The sequence below is a fragment of the Saccopteryx leptura genome, chromosome 6 (genome assembly GCF_036850995.1).
Source record: "Saccopteryx leptura isolate mSacLep1 chromosome 6, mSacLep1_pri_phased_curated, whole genome shotgun sequence".
Classification (NCBI taxonomy): domain Eukaryota; kingdom Metazoa; phylum Chordata; class Mammalia; order Chiroptera; family Emballonuridae; genus Saccopteryx; species Saccopteryx leptura.
The window spans coordinates 47,473,480-47,490,737 of NC_089508.1; the positions used below are offsets into that span (position 1 = coordinate 47,473,480).

The 17,258-nt window shown below is 44.9% G+C and overlaps 1 protein-coding gene across 2 annotated transcripts in view; it reads left to right on the top strand.

Moving 5' to 3' along the window:
* Window positions 1-17,258, top strand: part of NID2 (nidogen 2) — a 62,163-nt gene that overhangs the window by 22,753 nt on the left and 22,152 nt on the right. For both annotated transcript variants that reach the window (XM_066387998.1, XM_066387999.1), the window contains exons 5-10: window positions 1,885-2,034; window positions 2,470-2,715; window positions 4,466-4,666; window positions 5,932-6,162; window positions 15,526-15,669; window positions 16,673-16,801. In XM_066387998.1, the coding sequence (XP_066244095.1) occupies window positions 1,885-2,034; window positions 2,470-2,715; window positions 4,466-4,666; window positions 5,932-6,162; window positions 15,526-15,669; window positions 16,673-16,801 (1,101 nt within the window). The remainder of the gene's footprint in view (window positions 1-1,884; window positions 2,035-2,469; window positions 2,716-4,465; window positions 4,667-5,931; window positions 6,163-15,525; window positions 15,670-16,672; window positions 16,802-17,258) is intronic.

Consider the following 17,258-nt stretch of genomic DNA (forward strand, 5'->3'; position numbering starts at 1 on the left):
AATTTCTCAGCCGTGTCACCAAGGCCCTGTATGAAATCTTGAGTCACCAACTTTATTCTCACTCTATTCTCAGTCAGATGTTCCACTTGAGTCAAGATAATTCATCCCGCCAACCCCTCAGCTTGCTGCTTTCTCAAGAATCCGTCAGCACACTCAAGTACTGTCCAAAAGTTAGTGTTACTCCTGCTGCTGCTCTCCCTTCCTTTTACCTGCTTCTTTCCCCAGAGTTCTATAATATTCAGCTGGGTAATCTCTGCTGTCTTCTACCGTGAAGCCTCATTTATAAACTATGACTCAGCTCTTCCTTGCTGAGGCCTCTGCTGATGAATCCCAGACACCTGATCAGATCCTCAACCTGCTTTCATGATGTATGGATGTGGGTTTCCCAGGAGCGCGGCTGGGAAGAATCTGGAGCCAGAGTTCTTGAGTTCAAATCCCAACTCTCGCATTACTCTGCACCTCAGTTTGTTCACCTGTACAACAGGGATCAAAATAGTCCCCTGCTCTTTGGAATTTAAGAATTAAAGTTTATAAGATAGCATCTGGCATATATTAAGCACCATTTCAGTATCGGCTCTGTTTTTCCTTGTTGATACAAGTCTTTGTGGGGCTGTGTTGTGGCATTTGTAGTGCTACCCCCCCCCCCCCCCCGTTGGTTTCTTTGTTTCTGTTCTCTCCTGGAATACTGGGTAAATATTCATTTTTCATTGTCTTTTTTCCTTTATTTCTTCCTTTTTGGACCTAGACGTGGGTCACAGCTACCACCTCGCTTTTCCTAAGACAGGCTATCTGTCTTCCTCGGGAGCTGGTTCCTCACAGCGGCACGAGCCTGGCACCAGAGCCCTGTGCCAACCCTGCCAGTCAGTGCGCTTCTGGGGCCTCTTCCCGGCTCCAGCTCCGGGTGTGCACAGCCCCTTTGCCTCCGGGTGGCTATTCTTAGGATCGGCATTGTCCCCACTGCGCCCACGCCGGTCACGTCCCACCCACTTTGCCATTTCCTTTAGGGTCGATGGTATCTGCTTCAATTCCCTTATTTCTTGGTAGCACAGATGGCCCTCTTTCTCTTTCTTTTTCCTTTTCCTAAGTGGAGATGGAAGAAACGGGAGCGTTGCTCTGACTGTGGCTTCCTAGAAGACCTGAGGCGGTGGTCAGGCTTCTGCACTGCGTGGAAATCCTGCTTGTGCCACACCCCCCCGCGAGGAGCCTTGCAAAGGCATGGAGCCTCTAACAGCCGGTTGATTCCCCGGGCTTTCCCCCTCCCGCACCCCCTCCACGTTCTCCCCACACTTTCCTAAAGGGGTGTGTATGTTCCTCAAAGCTCTTCTCTCAGAAACAAACAAACAAACAAAAAGAAACAAACAAAAAGCATTATTCTGGGTAATGAGACAAGCTATAGGTTATTCTCTAAGTTCAGGGTCACCTGAAAAAAAAAAGAGTAGAATGAATGGTTAGACGTAAAATGACATTTGTTTCTCTCTTTTGTCTTCCTCTCAGAGGGTCATTACTATCAGATTGAACCAAAATCGCTGGTCTTTTGCCATTTTTTACCCACAAGATGGCAGTTTGGTGCAGTTCAGCCTGACAGGTTCTCACTGGTCGCTCTCCTGTCCTGCACTCAAAGGGGAGTGGCCCAGCTCATCTTAGTTCAGCACCCCGGCTGTGGGACCAGATGGGAGCAGTCAGTAGTTGTTCTTGCCAAAAGACCAAGCAACTTCATTCCCCGGGGCTGAATGTCATTCCTGTCTTTTAAACTTCAAAAAGCCATGTGTTTATATCATCTAAGCTGATTTCATGAAGCAGATGCAGTGTCCACGACGAAGTTGGCAGCATCCAGGATGCTGGAATCGCTCAGTCCTTTTAATGCAAGTTTGTTTTACTTTCCAGGCCTCGTGCATCAATCTTCCAACAAGGAGACCTGTGAACACAACCACAGACAGTGCTCCCAGCACGCCTTCTGTACCGACTATGCCACCGGCTTCTGCTGCCACTGCCAGTCCAGGTTTTATGGAAACGGGAAGCACTGCCTGCCAGCAGGTGGGGCATGCCAACCTGATTGGGGCCGGGGCTGCTCCCTGTCTCTTTCTGCTGCTTGCCTCATTCTAGCTGCCCCTGTGAGCTCTGCTTGTCATGTCTCTGTTGCTTGAATCAAAGCCCTAGCAACTTGTATGTCCTCAGTTCATGTCTGAGGCATGAACACATTTGGGCTGATTTCCCAATTTGAGGATTAACCAGAAATGTTTCCTCCTTTTTGCCAGCTCATTAGAATCCAAGTGGATGGGACAGAGGGTGGATGGGAGAACAGAGATCGAAGACAGGAGTATTTTGTACTCAGATGGAAAACTGGTGGGTGACGGAGTTGTGAAATTAGCTAAAGGTTGAGTCTCGTGGGTTGCAGTGGAATTACTTTTTCTGTGGGCCCACCCCCAGCCTGGGTGACGGTCAAGGCTGACTGGCTTTGCTGTTTCTCAGGGGCACCCCATCGAGTCAACGGCAAAGTGAGCGGCCACCTCCGTGTGGGCCACACGCCCGTGACCTTCTCCGACGTGGACCTGCATGCTTACATTGTGAGCAACGACGGCAGAGCCTACACGGCCATCAGTCACATCCCACAGCCCGCGGCCCAGGCCCTTCTCCCCCTCACGCCGATCGGAGGACTGTTCGGCTGGCTCTTCGCTCTAGAGAAACCAGGCTGGGAGAACGGCTTCAGCTTCACAGGTGAGCAGGGCCTCTGAGGGGGCGGACGTCACCATGGCCTGGTGGCCTTGCTCCTTGGATTTTTATTCAGTAGAAGGTTTGCTTCTTTGGTGTTCCAGAGCCACAGGAGTCATTTTCTTTCTGGAGGGAGTTGGGAAGGACTTGGCTTAGCAGGACCGTTTTTGAAGGACAGTGATTTCTTCTAAGCGGCATCTGCTCCGATTCCTTTGTGTTTTGGTAGCACAAATGGCTCTCTTGTTTCAAAGGGCAGAAAATGTGGGAGATGGAAGGAAACACTGGGACATGGAGCTAACCTGGTCCACTATGGCTTCCTCCAAGTTGTCCTGAGAAATAGCATGATTTTATTTGGAGCATTTGTATCTTCTCACCTCAATTTGTTGAAGCTGGTTTGTTAGACTTTATTTAATTGAGTTGTTATGCACAGATCTGTCCAATAGGGATGCACAAGTGGTAACGATAGGTCACCTGGAGATGATTGTACTCTGTGGGGAAGGGCCTGCCTTTCCACCCCACCACTCTGACCCATAAGAGTACAGACCAGTGCTTCTCAGACTTATCCAGCACACAATCACCTGGGGTCCTTGTGAACATGCAGATTCTCATTCAGTAAGCCTAGGGTGGGATCCGTGATTCCCTTCTCCTAGCAAGCACCCAGGAGATACTCATGCTTATGTAAGGACCACCTTTTTTTTATTTTTTGTATTTTTCCGAAGTGAGAAGCAGGGAGGAGGCAAACACAGACTCCTGCGTATACCCGACCGGGATCCACGCAGCATGCCCACCAGGGGGCGATGCTTGGCCTGTCTGGGGCATTGCTCTGCTGCAATCAGAGCCATTCTAGCACCTGAGGCAGAGGCCACGGAGCTGTCCTCAGTGCCTGGGCTAACTTTTGCTCCAATGGAGCCTTGGCAGTGGGAGGGGAAGAGAGAGATAGAGAGGAAGGAGAGAGGGAAGGGTGGAGAAGCAGATGGGTTCTTCTCCTGTGTTCCCTGGCCAGGAATCAAACCCAGGACTTCCACACACTGGGCCTATGATGCTCTACTGCTGAGCCAACCAGCCAGGGCCAAACCACCCTTTGATAGCAAGAATGTAGAGAATAACTTTTGGCTTCTCACCTCCCTACCTGAGAAAGCTTGTTTTCCCTTGGATTTACTCTATTGCACAGAAAGTGCTGAGGGAAAAGTTCTTCCCCCACATCCAGCTGCCTGGTTCAACAGCTGTTGTAGGATCTGGCTCTTAATCAAGTTTAAATAAAACCTTGAGTCAAAAAGTAGGTAAATAAAGTATAGTATACCCATGAATTTCAGATAAACAATGAATAATTTGAATAATTTAGTATGAACATACCCCAAATATTGTATGAGATATACTTATACTAAAAACACATTCATTCTCTGAAAATGAAATATAATAGGGTATCCTGTTTTTGTTGGTTTTTGCTAAGTCTGGCACCTTTGGGGGGAAAAAAAGGTCATTGGTGTTCCCTGGAGTTTATTTCTTCACAGAAAACAAGCTCCTACAAAGAGAAGCGGTGTGAGATGTGGCAGGATAAAACCAGACTCTAATAGAAAATTTGAGGAAGTGATATAATGAGCTGCTGGTAGCACTTCGTCTTAGATATCAGATGACCTCCTTAGGCGCCGTCTCCATCAGCTGTAGAAACTGGGAGGTGGACATATACACAGGAAATTATTACTAGAAGATGCAAGATCTCTTTTCATCTCTGTCCTGATTTTTCTCCCCACTCCAGGAGCTACATTTACCCATGACATGGAAATCACTTTCCACCCAGGAAAGGAGAGGGTTCGAATCACTCAAACTGCTGAGGGGCTTGACCCAGAGAACTATCTGACCATGAAGACCAACATTGAAGGCCAGGTGCCTTACATCCCAGAAAATTTCACAGCCCACGTGGCTCCCTACAAGGAGATCTATCACTTCTCAGACTCAGGTATGGTAACCGGTCTTCAGATCTGTAAAATGGGAATAGTACGTATCTCCCAAGACAGTCATGAGGCTAGAATGTTACTATGTGGGATGTCCTTCGACTAGTGTGTGGCACATAAAATAAGCTCAATATCAAATATAAGTGAGCAGAGGGCCAGCTATTAGACACAAGAATCTTAATATTTCTACCCAATACTTTCAAATAATAATAATGTAATCAGTAAACTTGTTTTCAGGGGTAGGTAGGGATGCTATAATTATATATAGTTTTTGACCATCTGTTCTCTGGGACATGTCATAATATTGATTATTGGAATTTATATATTTTTTTCTATAATGTTATTTCAACCAGCTTTAAAATCACAGAAAGAGATACTACACAGCGTTGTAAAATTAATGCTAGCTTTGGAGTCAGAAGATAGAAAGTCATATCCTGGAGTTGCCGCTTAAAATATGTGGGGAAAAGGTCACTCGCCTGAGAGCCAATTGTCTCATCTTTATAATGAGAATAATAACACCTTTTCCGTCTGCCTTATGTGGCTGAGATGCGTGAAGTTATGTGTTTTGTAAAACACCACCTGAGTGCAGGATGTGATTTCAGTCACAGCTGCTATCCTGCAGCATGGCGGTCGGTTCTGCTCTGCATCTGCATCTGCGTCTGCCTCTTCTTGGCCCTTGCTTCTCCTGCTGTGTGAGGATTGGAAGCAGCAGGAGGTGTAGGGAGCAGAATGGCTGCTGAGACCTGCCTGTACACTGAGTAACAGTGGATGGCCAGATGACTGGCCCTCACTCCCGACCCCAGACTCAGACTGAGAGAAATGACCCCTTTCTTTCCCTGGAAGCCTTAAGACTTACTCAAATGCAGGGTGTTGAGAGCCATCACATCTGTGTGTTTCCAGCCCTGCATCTTGGACTACTTCTTAACCTCTGTGAGGCTCTGTGCCGCAACCACGGGGCTCCTCAGGGGCTGTTGTGAGGAATCAACAAGGCAGCGCGTAGAGAGCCCTTGGTGTGGTGGGCACATAGTAGCATTTATCCTTCACCAGCAGTGATTTAGACCTCCTCCCTCTCAGCACCTTGGCTTTGTGTCAGCTCAGGTTCTTGGGACTGCCTTGCAGGTTTCCATGTAAATTCAGAAACTGCCCAAGGGAATGTATTCCAGGGATTCCATGAAAAGTTTCCTGCAGAAAAACCTACTCTACATGAAAAATCTCTGCATTGAATATTTTTCAAATTTACTGGTTTGCCTGTGTACTGTGTCTCTTGCAGCTGTGACTTCCACAAGTTCCAGAGACTACTCTCTCACCTCTGGTGCCATCAACCAAACATTGTCCTACCGCATCCACCAGAACATCACTTACCAGCCTTGCAGGCATGCCCCCAGAACCCGGGGCATCCCCACCACCCAGCAGCTGACTGTGGACCGAGTCTTTGCCTTGTACAGCGTTGAAGAAAGAGTGCTTAGATTTGCTGTAACCAATCAAATTGGCCCTGTTGAAGGTACAGTTATTTTTTGTTATTCTTGGACACAATTACATGTACCCTTAATTCTTTTTTTTGAGTAGCCTAAGAATGATTCACAGCAGTTACTAAAGGTTACTGTGTCAAGCTGTATGTTATGTGCAGGGTATAAAGATGAATAAAGCATGGTCCTGTCCTTGAGGTAGAGACAGAGGCAGAAATGGAACTTTTAGAACAGGATCCTTGCCAAGCTCAGGAATAGAGCATCATCCAAAGGCTAGTTTGCAGCAACAATTATGAGGGCCAGTCTGTATTGGTGATATAACTGTGAACTAGGTGGGGCCAAGTTAGGAAGGAGAAGGATGCTGACATGTAGTTGTTATGATTGTGATAAGCACAGGGTGCTATGAGCCTAGCCTGCAGAGTCAGGGAAGATGTCCTGTCCCTAAGGCAGTGATATCTTACCTAAAACTTGAAAGAGGAGAAGGATTTCTCAAATCAAAGTAGGACAAAAATCCACTGCCTAAGAAAACAAAACAAAATGGAATTGACACAAGTGAAAAACCCACAGGTAACATCACACTTAATAAGGAAAGACGGGATACTTTTTTTTTTTTTTTTTAAGTCGGAAACAAGACACAGATTTGTGATCTTCCATTCAACACTGTACTGTAGTTCTAGCCAGAGCTATTGGGCAAGGAAATAAAAGGCCCTAGAAAGGAAGTAGTAAAATTATCTCTATTCTCATATGACATGTTCTTATATATAGAAAATCTAAGGAACTCACATTAAAAAGACTATTAGAACCAATAAACAAGTTCAGCAAGGTTGCAGGATATAAGATCAATATACAAAATTAATTGTATTACTATATAGTAAGTAGCAATGAGCAAACTGAAAAGGAAATTAAAAAGCAATTTTATTTTGAAAAGAATAAAATATTTAGGAATAAATTCTAAATTTTTAAAAAGGAGTATAATAGGCCTGACCTGTGGTGGCGCAGTGGATAAAGTGTCGACCTAGAATGCCGAGGTTGCCGGTTCGAATCCCTGGGCTTGCCTAGTCAAGGCACATATAGGAGTTGATGCTTCCAGCTCCTCCCCCCTTCTCTCTCTCTCTCTTTCTCTCTCTCTCTCCCTCTCTCTCTCCTCTCTAAAATGAATAAATAAATAAATAAATAAAAGGAGTATAATATGTTTACACTATAAAACACTTTGAAAAAAAATTAAAGAAGGCCTAAATAAATGGGAAACCATTCCATATTCATAAATTTAAGAACTTAATATTGTAAATATTGAAGTGCTTCCTAAATTGAGCTATAAATTCAACAATCCTGTCAGTGGTTTTTTAAAATTTATATGGAAATTTAAGGAACCCACAAGAGGCAAAATCATCTTGAAAAAGAACAACAAAGTGGAGAACTCATAATTCCTAATTTCAGGAGTTAGAGCAGTCAAGACTATAGAGTCCTGGCATTAAGGATAGACATACAAATCAATGGAACCAAAGTGAAAATCCAGAAATACACACTTACACTTACTGTCAGTTGATTGCGACACGGGAGCCAAAACAATATGACAAGAAGAAAGACTAGTCATTTTTAGCAAGTAGTTGTTGGACAACTACTGGATTTCCACATGTAAAAGAATGAAGTGGACCTCTACTTCACACCATGTACAAAAATTAACTCACAATGGGTCAAATACCTTAATGTAAGAGCTAACATTTTAGAAAAAGACATGGAATGAATTTTTGTGACCTTGAATTTGGCTATGGCTTCTAAGAGAATGATGTTAAAAGCACAAGCAACAAAAGAAAAAAATAGATAAATTGGATGTCATCAAAATTAAAAACCCTTGTGCTTCAGAGGACATTATCAAAAAAGAGAAAATAGCCTGACCAGGTGGTGGCGCAGTGGATAGAGCGTCGGACTGGGATGCCCAGGACCCAGGTTCGAGACCCCGAGGTTGCCAGACCCCTTGAGCGCGGGCTCATCTGGTGTGAGCAAAAGCTCACCAACTTGGACCCAAGGTCACTGGCTCGAGCAAGGGGTTACTCGATCTGCTGAAGGCCCGTGGTCAAGGCACATATGAGAAAGCAATCAATGAACAACTAAGGTGTCACAATGCGCAACGAAAAACTAATAATTGATGCTTCTCATCTCTCCGTTCCTGTCTGTCTGTCCCTGTCTATCCCTCTCTCTGACTCTCTCTCTGTCTCTATAAAAAAAAAAAATTTACAAAACATGTTTAGTAAGGGATTTGAATCTAGACTATATGAAGCCCTCTTATAGCTTAATAAAAAGAAATAATCCAAGAAAAAGATAGGCAAGAATTATGGATAGATATTTCTCTGATTCTTCATGCAAATGTCCAGCGAGCACATAAAAATGATGCTTAACATCATTAATTATCAGGGAGATGAAAGTCAGATCCACAGTGAGATACTACTTCACATGCATGTGGGTAGATAAAATTAAAAAGAAAAACAGGTAAGTGTTAGTAAGGATGTGGAGAAATTGAAAGCCTCCTACATTGCTGGTGTGAGTGTAAAATGATGTAGCTACTGTGGAAAACAGTCCAGCAATTTTCTCAAAAAGTTTAACACAGAATTACAATTGGAGCAATTCTATTTCTAGCTATATACTCAAGAGAAATGAAAACTTACATCCCCACAAAAACTTGGACTTGAATATGCATAGCAGCATTATTCATAATAGCCAAAAGGTGGGAAAAACCTAAATGTCCATCAGTTGATTAATGGATTTTTAAAATGTCATATATTCATGCAGTGGAATATTATTAAATGTAAAGAGGGGGTGAAGACTAGTACATGTTACAATGTGGATGAACTTTGAAAACATGCCGAGTGAAGGTAACTAGTCATAAAAGACAAGATATTGCATGATTCCATTTATATAAAATGTCTGGAATAGGCAAACCTACAGAGACAGACATAGATTAGTGATTGCCTAGGGCTGAAGAAATGATAGGGGAATAGGCAATTGATAGCTAAAGGGTTCAAGGTTTCTTTTTGGGGGGAGGGAGATTAAAATGTTCTAAAAGTCATTGTGCTGACAGATGGGTGCACAACTCTGGGACTATACTAGAAACCATTTAATTGTGCATTTTTTATTTTTAAAAATTTCCATTTGTATGGAATGTGCACTTCAGATGGGTGAATTGTATGTTATGTGAATATCTTAATTTTTAAAAAGTGTACAGGAAAAACCCTAACTCTAAAGCAGTGGTTCTTATTCTTCAGTCAGCAGTAGCCTCACCTGTGTCGCTTGATAAAAATGCAAATAAGCCTGACCTGTATAGTAGTGCAGTGAATAAAGTGCTGACTTAGAATGCTGAGGTTGCCGGTTCGAAACCCTGGGCTTGCTTGGTCAAAGCACATACTTGAAGCAACTACTAGGAATTGATGCTTTCCACTCTCCTCCACCCCTTTCTCTCTCTCTAAAATCAATAAATAAAATCTTTAAAATAAATAAATAATGCAAATAAAAATATTAGACCTATCAAGGCATCAAAGGACATGAGGAACCTTACCTGCATGTTGCTAAGAAGCAGTCTGAAAAGGCTACATACTGCATGATTCAAACTATATGACCTTCTAGAAATGGTAAAACGATAGAGACTGTAGAAAGATCAGTGGTTGCCAGGTGTTCAAGGAGGGGAGGGGGGAGAGGGATGAATTGGTAGAAAACACAGAATTTTGGGGGCAGTGAAGCTATTCTGTACTATTCTGTAATGGTGGATACATGTCATTATACATTTCTCAAAACCTACAGAATGTATAACAACACAGTGAGCCTAATGTACACTAATAATAACGTTCCAATGTTGGTTTCGCAGTTACAACAAAGGTACAAGTATATGAAATGTTAATGAAAGGAAACTATGCAAATTAGAGCAGAAGGGGGGATGGAATGTGTACTTTCTGCTTAGTTCTTTTTTGTAAACCTAAAAATGTTCTAAAAAATAAAGTATATTCATTAAAAATAATATTCTAGGCAAGCCAGTGGATGAGCCTGTGAAGTCAAGGAACTTGACAGATAGGAAATGATATTGTAAAATCAAGGGGACATTTTCATTCTGAAAACCAATGGTAGTGCTTTATTCTAGAATGCAAGAGGTTCGTGAGGGGAGAGATAATGTCTCCCTCATTCAGCTCCATGTTGAGACTGTTGAGCCCAGAATTGGTTTCTGGGGCGATTATTATAGAAATGACAAACGATTCTGTGATTTATCACTGGAGGGGAGGGCTCCGTGAGCCTCCTCCGTCTTTGTCTGCAAGTGTCACTTCGGCAATGTAACAGGAGATTAAGGTCAGAGGACTAGACTCTTATAGGATGACTTGCAGAGGTGACTTAAAATGAGAACCCCGAGTTTGCCGGTTTGGGAGGGAGGTTGGTTTGGTTTTAGGGATCTTGGATGGGGCCTGGGCATTGGGTGTCCGAAGGTAGGACTCTAAGGTAGTGAATTAAGAGCATGGAAGTGTCACTTGATATTAGAGAAACATGCACATCAGAAGGTTGGAAAAGATTGTTATTGCCGATTTCTCAAGGAGAGATTTAAACAAAAACAACTGGGGAAAACATTCTTCACCTTTGAATGTGCAGTCCATCCCAGCCCTTCCCTGAGTGTAGGTGTTGGATCTGTGGAAACGGCGATGAACAGAAAGAGCCTCCCAGGCTGCAGTCCTGTTCTGATTCCAGAGTCGGAGGGAAGAGATAGACCTCTGGGTATATTTTTCCTAGAGACCTACCCCATGGGAGCAACAAAAGGTCAGAGAAACCCAGCCAGCTGGCAGATACCAAGTTGCTAATTTGTCTTTAGGATTTTATATGATTTTCCCTTCCACTACAAGTTTAATAATAACAATAATAATAGCAAAGGATGGTTTACTTGGTGCCAAACACGAAGTGCCTTCATGAATCAACTCAATCTCCACAACAACTTCGACCCTGTAGGGAGATTATTATCCCATTTTACAGAGACTGAGTTGCGGACGTGAAGAAGTTTGCCCAGTCACAGCTGGAGGGTGGCGAGTGGGACTCAAACCCAGGCACCGGCTGCGGAGCCCACTCTTAACGCCTCCTGGACTCCGCTGCGCTAGGGGCTGCTCATAATTTAGACTGAATTTCACAAGAGGGAACATGTATTTTTTTTTTTTTTTTTTTTTGCATTTTTCTGAAGCTGGAAACGGGGAGAGACAGTCAGACAGACTCCTACATGTGCCCGACCGGGACCCACCCGGCACGCCCACTAGGGGCGACGCTCTGCCCACCAGGGGGAGATGCTCTGCCCCTCAGGGGCGTCGCTCTGCCGCGACCAGAGCCACTCTAGCGCCTGGGGCAGAGGCCAAGGAGCCATCCCCAGCGCCCGGGCCATCCTTGCTCCAATGGAGCCTTGGCTGCGGGAGGGGAAGAGAGAGACAGAGAGGAAGGGGAGGGATGGAGAAGCAAATGGGCACTTCTCCTATGTGCCCTGGCCGGGAATCGAACCCAGGTCCCCCGCACGCCAGGTCGACGCTCTACCGCTGAGCCAACCGGCCAGGGCCGGAACATGTATTTTTAACCCTTTGTGTTTGTACCCTGCTTCACCCACCCCTACAGAAGACAGCAGCACTGTTCAGCGTCCCTGAATAAGAGAAAACGCGGAGGGGGTGTGCGGGCGCAGCGGGGCGGGGGTAGACAAAAGAAAATCTAAAATAAAAAGGACAAAAAGAAAACCTCTTTTTCTTTCCCCTCTCAGTACCTAGCAGTATCTTCTTAAGAATTTCTCACTTTTTCTGGAGGGAGCGGTTATCTGGTTGGAATGTGTGTGAAACAGCACAGTTGCCCCTCCCCCATGTGGGAACTCCTGGCTTCCCAGGGGTTGGGGGTGCTGCGGTCTTCCCAGGGAGTGCTCCCAGCCCCCCAGCCCCCAGCCTCCCAGCCCCCAGCCTCCCAGCCTCCCAGTGCCCCCAGCCCCCAGCCTCCCAGCCCCCCAGCCCCCCAGCCTCCCAGCCTCCCAGTGCCCCCAGCCCTCCCGCCCAGGGTCAGAGCTGCAGTATGGGCCAGCGGACTCCTGCCCTCGCTCCCACTTTGCTGCTCCTTCGGGTGAGTTGAGGAGACTTTGGGCAGAGGGCCCCCGCACTGAAGCTGAACGGGCTGTTCCTTTAAGGAAAACCGCTCTTCCCTTCTTGATTAAATGAGTAAATTAGTTCCAGACCTACTGTCAGAGAGTCAAGCTGTTTAAGAGAGTGAGGGTGAAATTGAAAATGTCTTAAGAAGGATACTGCTATTCTTTGCTTACTATAATAGGAGAAAAGCTAACAAGCCATAGAGAATGAATAGGCACATGGTTTTAGAAATGTATTTTTAAAATAGTGGCTTTGAAAAACAGATTTAGTAAACAGGGCCCTGTGCTCAGAAGGGCTTTAACACTTGGTTTAATGCCCTGCTGTTGTCTTCTTGAAACAGTTAATTTGGACAAGGGGTTTGACGTTTTTCTTTTGTGCTGGGCTCTGCATATTATGTGGCTGGTCCTGTCAGTGAAGGGGATTTAGATCAGTATCATGTAATTGGGGACTTTTTTTCCTGAACTTCAGGTAAGCCGATGTATCCTGTCCAAGTTTGCAAAACAACTTTTGTGCTGCATTTTTCTTTCTATGCCTGGCAGGGTGCTAAGCTCTTAGATGTCCACTAATCTCTGCTGGCATGTGCCAAGGTGAAAAATTGGTGTCAGCAAGTACTGAACAGGAAGGCTAAGTATTAGTATTCATAAATTAAAACATTTCAGAGCTCACATGCCCCTTTGGCTAGGCAGGCCAGGCACATTGTACAGAATCCTCTCCTAAAATGGAGAAATAATAATGGGGGAGAATCAGGCTCTTGTTTTACATGGGGCCTCCAGCGAGGACATGACCCTGCTGTTGTTAACTGTAACACAGGCGGGGGACTGACTCACAAGCTTGGTCTCCACTAGTAAGTTAACCCGGTGACCACAGCCTCAGGGCTGTGCGCTCTGTCCTGTCTGCCAAGAGGGAGGGATGAGGGGCGTCCAAGGGGGTCTGCGTGATTTGGGGGGCTGGGCTTACACTGGCATGCTTAAAGTTCATTAGGTTTAGAAGGTGCTGGAGCCATTTGGTGGTCCTCTTCTCTTGGCAAGGATGCTATTACTCCAGCTAGTGTCATTGAGGTGAACCAAGGATAAATCCACGGCCTTCCTTTAAAAAAAAAATTTTTTTTTAGGCCATAATATGGGAGTCAATACCTTGAGAATATTCTACTATGGGAACACACTGGGATGCTTCTTATAAAGCAGATGATAGGAGTTCCCCGGAAAGCAAGGCTGTCCCATCAGAGACAAAGCCAAAGCATCCCAGTTCACAGCAGAAAGCTGGGAGAGTCCTGGTGCGGGCCATGGGCAGGGCCTGGGGAGGGGGCCAGGTGTCCTGAAGGTCTGAGAGGAAGTCCATTCTGTGGGGCAGGCGACAGCAGCATGCAACTGGGTCCAGACGAGGAGTTAATTTGGGCGGGCCCACCCACACGAGGCAAGGCAGGTGAGGAGACGTGGGGGAGATAGAAATGACAGGGAATCCAGAAGGAGCTTGGAAGTGAAAGCAGGCTGTACAGCCGCAGTCTGTCTACAGAAGCCCACATGCTAGTTTCTGGGGAAGTGAGGGAGCTGCTGACAGCCAGGCAGGACTTGGAGTGCACTAAGCTGGCTCTCAAGACAGGAGTCAGGCACAGAAATCTAAGGCAGAAGCCCAAGTTGTCATGACGTAGATGGAGCCCCCTTGGTAGCAGAGATGGCTGGGTATAGAGCCTGGTAGGTTTGGGCGGGGTTCCTGAAGTCTTTCCAGTGTAAGATCAGAATTAATTCTAGGGATTGAAACAAAGATAAAACCTCAAGTGGGGAGGAAGAAGGATCATAGTCACTGGGTAGGCCTGCCCGGGGGAATCGCTTTTCATGTACATTGTGTTGGGTTTTCTTTATTCGTTTCAACAATTCTAGAGACATAAGCATTATTTGTACTCTTATTTTATACCTGAGGAACCAGAGAAGTAATAGATGTACCCATGGTTCATAGATTTATCCCATTTAGGCATTTGGGGCTTGTTCCAACACCGTCATCTCTGTGCCCTTGGCTTAGACTAGATAACTCGATGACGTTCCCTCGGTTGAGGTTGTAGCAAAGTGCTGGAAAGCACGGTCTCTGGAGCGGACTGCCCGGCTTTCGTCCCAGCTCCACCCATCTCTTCTGGCTGCAGTAAAAATGAAGATGATGATGATACCTTCCTCACAGTGTAGTCATGAGGATTTAATGGGATGGTACGTAAAGGGTTTAGAATAGTGCCTGGTACATGGCTCAATAAGCATAACTTATACTCTATCTAGACATAAAATTATTATTATTTTTTTTTTGAGAGAGAGAGAGAGACAGGATGGAAGAGATAGGGTGAGAAGCATCAACTCATAATTGCTTTCACTTTAGTTGTACATTCTCCTGTGTGCCTTGACCAGGGCCGTGCCAGTGTCCTCTTGCTCATGCCAGGACCTTGGGCTTTTCCCTGCCAGCAACCTTTGAGCACAAGCAGGCGAGGTTTGGGATCATGTGGACGATTCCCCTGCTCAAGCCAGTGACCCCACATTGACGAGCCTGCGCTCAGGGCCAGCGACCTTAGCATTCCAGGTCGCCGCTTTATCCATTGTGCCGCCACAGGTCAGGCTAGAAATAAAATTATTAAGGGAAGATTTCACATGTTAAGAGTCATCACTACCTAGTGGATGGATGGGTCCATGGCAAGGTTGATCCTAAAAAATAAACACTGCAAAAGTCATTCCCCTCTGTTTTGTAAAAGTAGGATATTCTCATGAATTGAATTTCGACTTACAGTGGATTTAGTGAGAGACTGATCAATTTAGAAGCAGAAATTTTGGGTATGAATTCTTGCTGCACCATTTCCTGGCTTTGTGAGCTCAGGCAGTTTTTCCCAAATCTCTCACTTACTTTCCTTACCTGTGAAAATTACTGATAATGGGGGTGACAGCCCACCTCATAAAATTACCCTAAGAATCACATGAAATAATAGCCCAAACATTTTAAAATAAAAGATTGTCATGTGTTGGATACTTTCATTCCCTGGACACAAACCTACCATAAGCGAGAAAAGGCTAGTTGAATGTAGAATAGACAAGAGGAAGCCATTCTGGGACTTTCAGCTGCAACGTGGATCATCCCTGCTAGCACTGGGCATTAATAATTTAGCAAGGTTGCCATGTGGGCCCCAAATACAGACGGATGTACAGTTAGTTCTAGCAACTCTTGATCTCCTTCCTTTTGTGCCATTCTCTTAGCAACAGCCGAATTGTGCTTTTTGTTTCTATTTCCTCTCTACCCACACAGAGGACTCAGGCCCCACACCAGTGAATCCTTGCTACGACGGGAGCCACGCATGTGACACGACAGCTCAGTGCCATCCAGGGTCAGGTGTAGACTACACCTGCAAATGCGCCTCTGGGTACCAGGGAGATGGACAGAGTTGTGTGGGTAAGAGCCAGACTCTGTGTTCTTTCATGGGGTTCTTCAGCACTGTGTTTATAGAAGACAAGTGTCTGTCTCCTTAATGATCTCCCTTGATCATGAGGTTAGCAGCTGTTAATCTAAAGTCAGTGGTTTGAAACCTAAGGTGTATTCTGGTTAGGTTTGAGACGACAGTTTGGAAGTGGGTTTTGGGATGGGAGTGTGAAAAGAAGACCCCTATTGCAATTCCTGCATAGTTTGAGTTTTTAAGTTTTATCATTTTAAGCCTGTATTAAGCATTTTTGACGTTTACTAAAAAGTGCATTTTTTTTTTCTGAAGTGAGAAGAGGGGAGGCAGAGACAGATTCTCACATGCACCCAACTGGGATACACCTGGCAAGCCCACTAGGGGGCAATGCTCTGCCCATCTGGGGTGTTGCTCCATTGCAACCCAAACCATTCTAGAGGCCATGGAGCCATCCTCAGTGCCCGGGCCAACTTCATTCCAATGGAGCCTTGGCTGTGGGAGGGGAAGAGAGAGATAGAAAGGAGAGGGGGAAGGGTATAAGTGCTTCTCCTGTGTGCCCTGGTCAGGAATTGAACCTGGGACTTCCACACGCCATGCCAACACTCTACCACTGAGCCAACCAGCCGGGACAAAAGTACATTTTTTTAAACATATTATATCCCCCAAAGCAGCAGTAGGAATTTCTTGACATTTTAAAAGAAACATTGTCTCAACGTATTTTTCTTCTAAATGATCAGTATCTTTTAAACATTTTAAAAAGTTTTCAAAATATTTTTTCAAAATACATTTCATGGCTTATACTTGAAACATTATTTGTAATGATCAGCAACATGCATCCCTATCTGGTGCTTGGAAATCCTGCATTTTGACTCCTGTTTAGTCCTCCAGCTGTTAGTCCCATTGAGACCTCATCGTGATGAGAAAACATTGAGTTTTCAGATCTTCTGCTGTGTTAAGCACTCTTGAGTTAAGCAGCATTTTTCTGTTCTTATTTCTTCCTAGATGTAAATGAATGTGCAACTGGCTTCCATCACTGTGGCCCCAACTCTGTGTGCATCAACTTGCCGGGGAGCTACATGTGTGAATGTCGAAGCGGTTACAGGTTTGCAGAAGACCAGCACACTTGCATCTGTAAGTGCCAAAATCATTTCTTTTTTTGGCCAAAATGGCACTGAACCTAGTTCTTTGATTCAGTGATGTTTCCACTTCTGCTACACAGAAGCTCTGCTGTATGGTTTTTCTAGAAATGGTATACTTTTCATTCAAATAACCCAAAGCGATGGCTCAGTTCAGCCCTGAAGTTTTTTTTGGAGGGGGAAGGGGAAGAGGTTGTTTGTTTTTTTGTTCCTTTATTTGTTTTTCTCTGTGAAGATACTTTTGGTTTGGAGATATTGAGGGATGATCGCCTCAGTTGGGATTCCTGTGTGTCTTGGTATTTGGTTTAATTATGTAACAAGACTATGGATCTCCTTAATAAATAACAACAGCTCTAGATAGAAGTCAAATATTTCTCAAGTTAGGATGAAATAGATTTGTAATTGAAAGATGCTTTTCCCAATTGACTAGCCAAAGAGCCCCATCTATAATA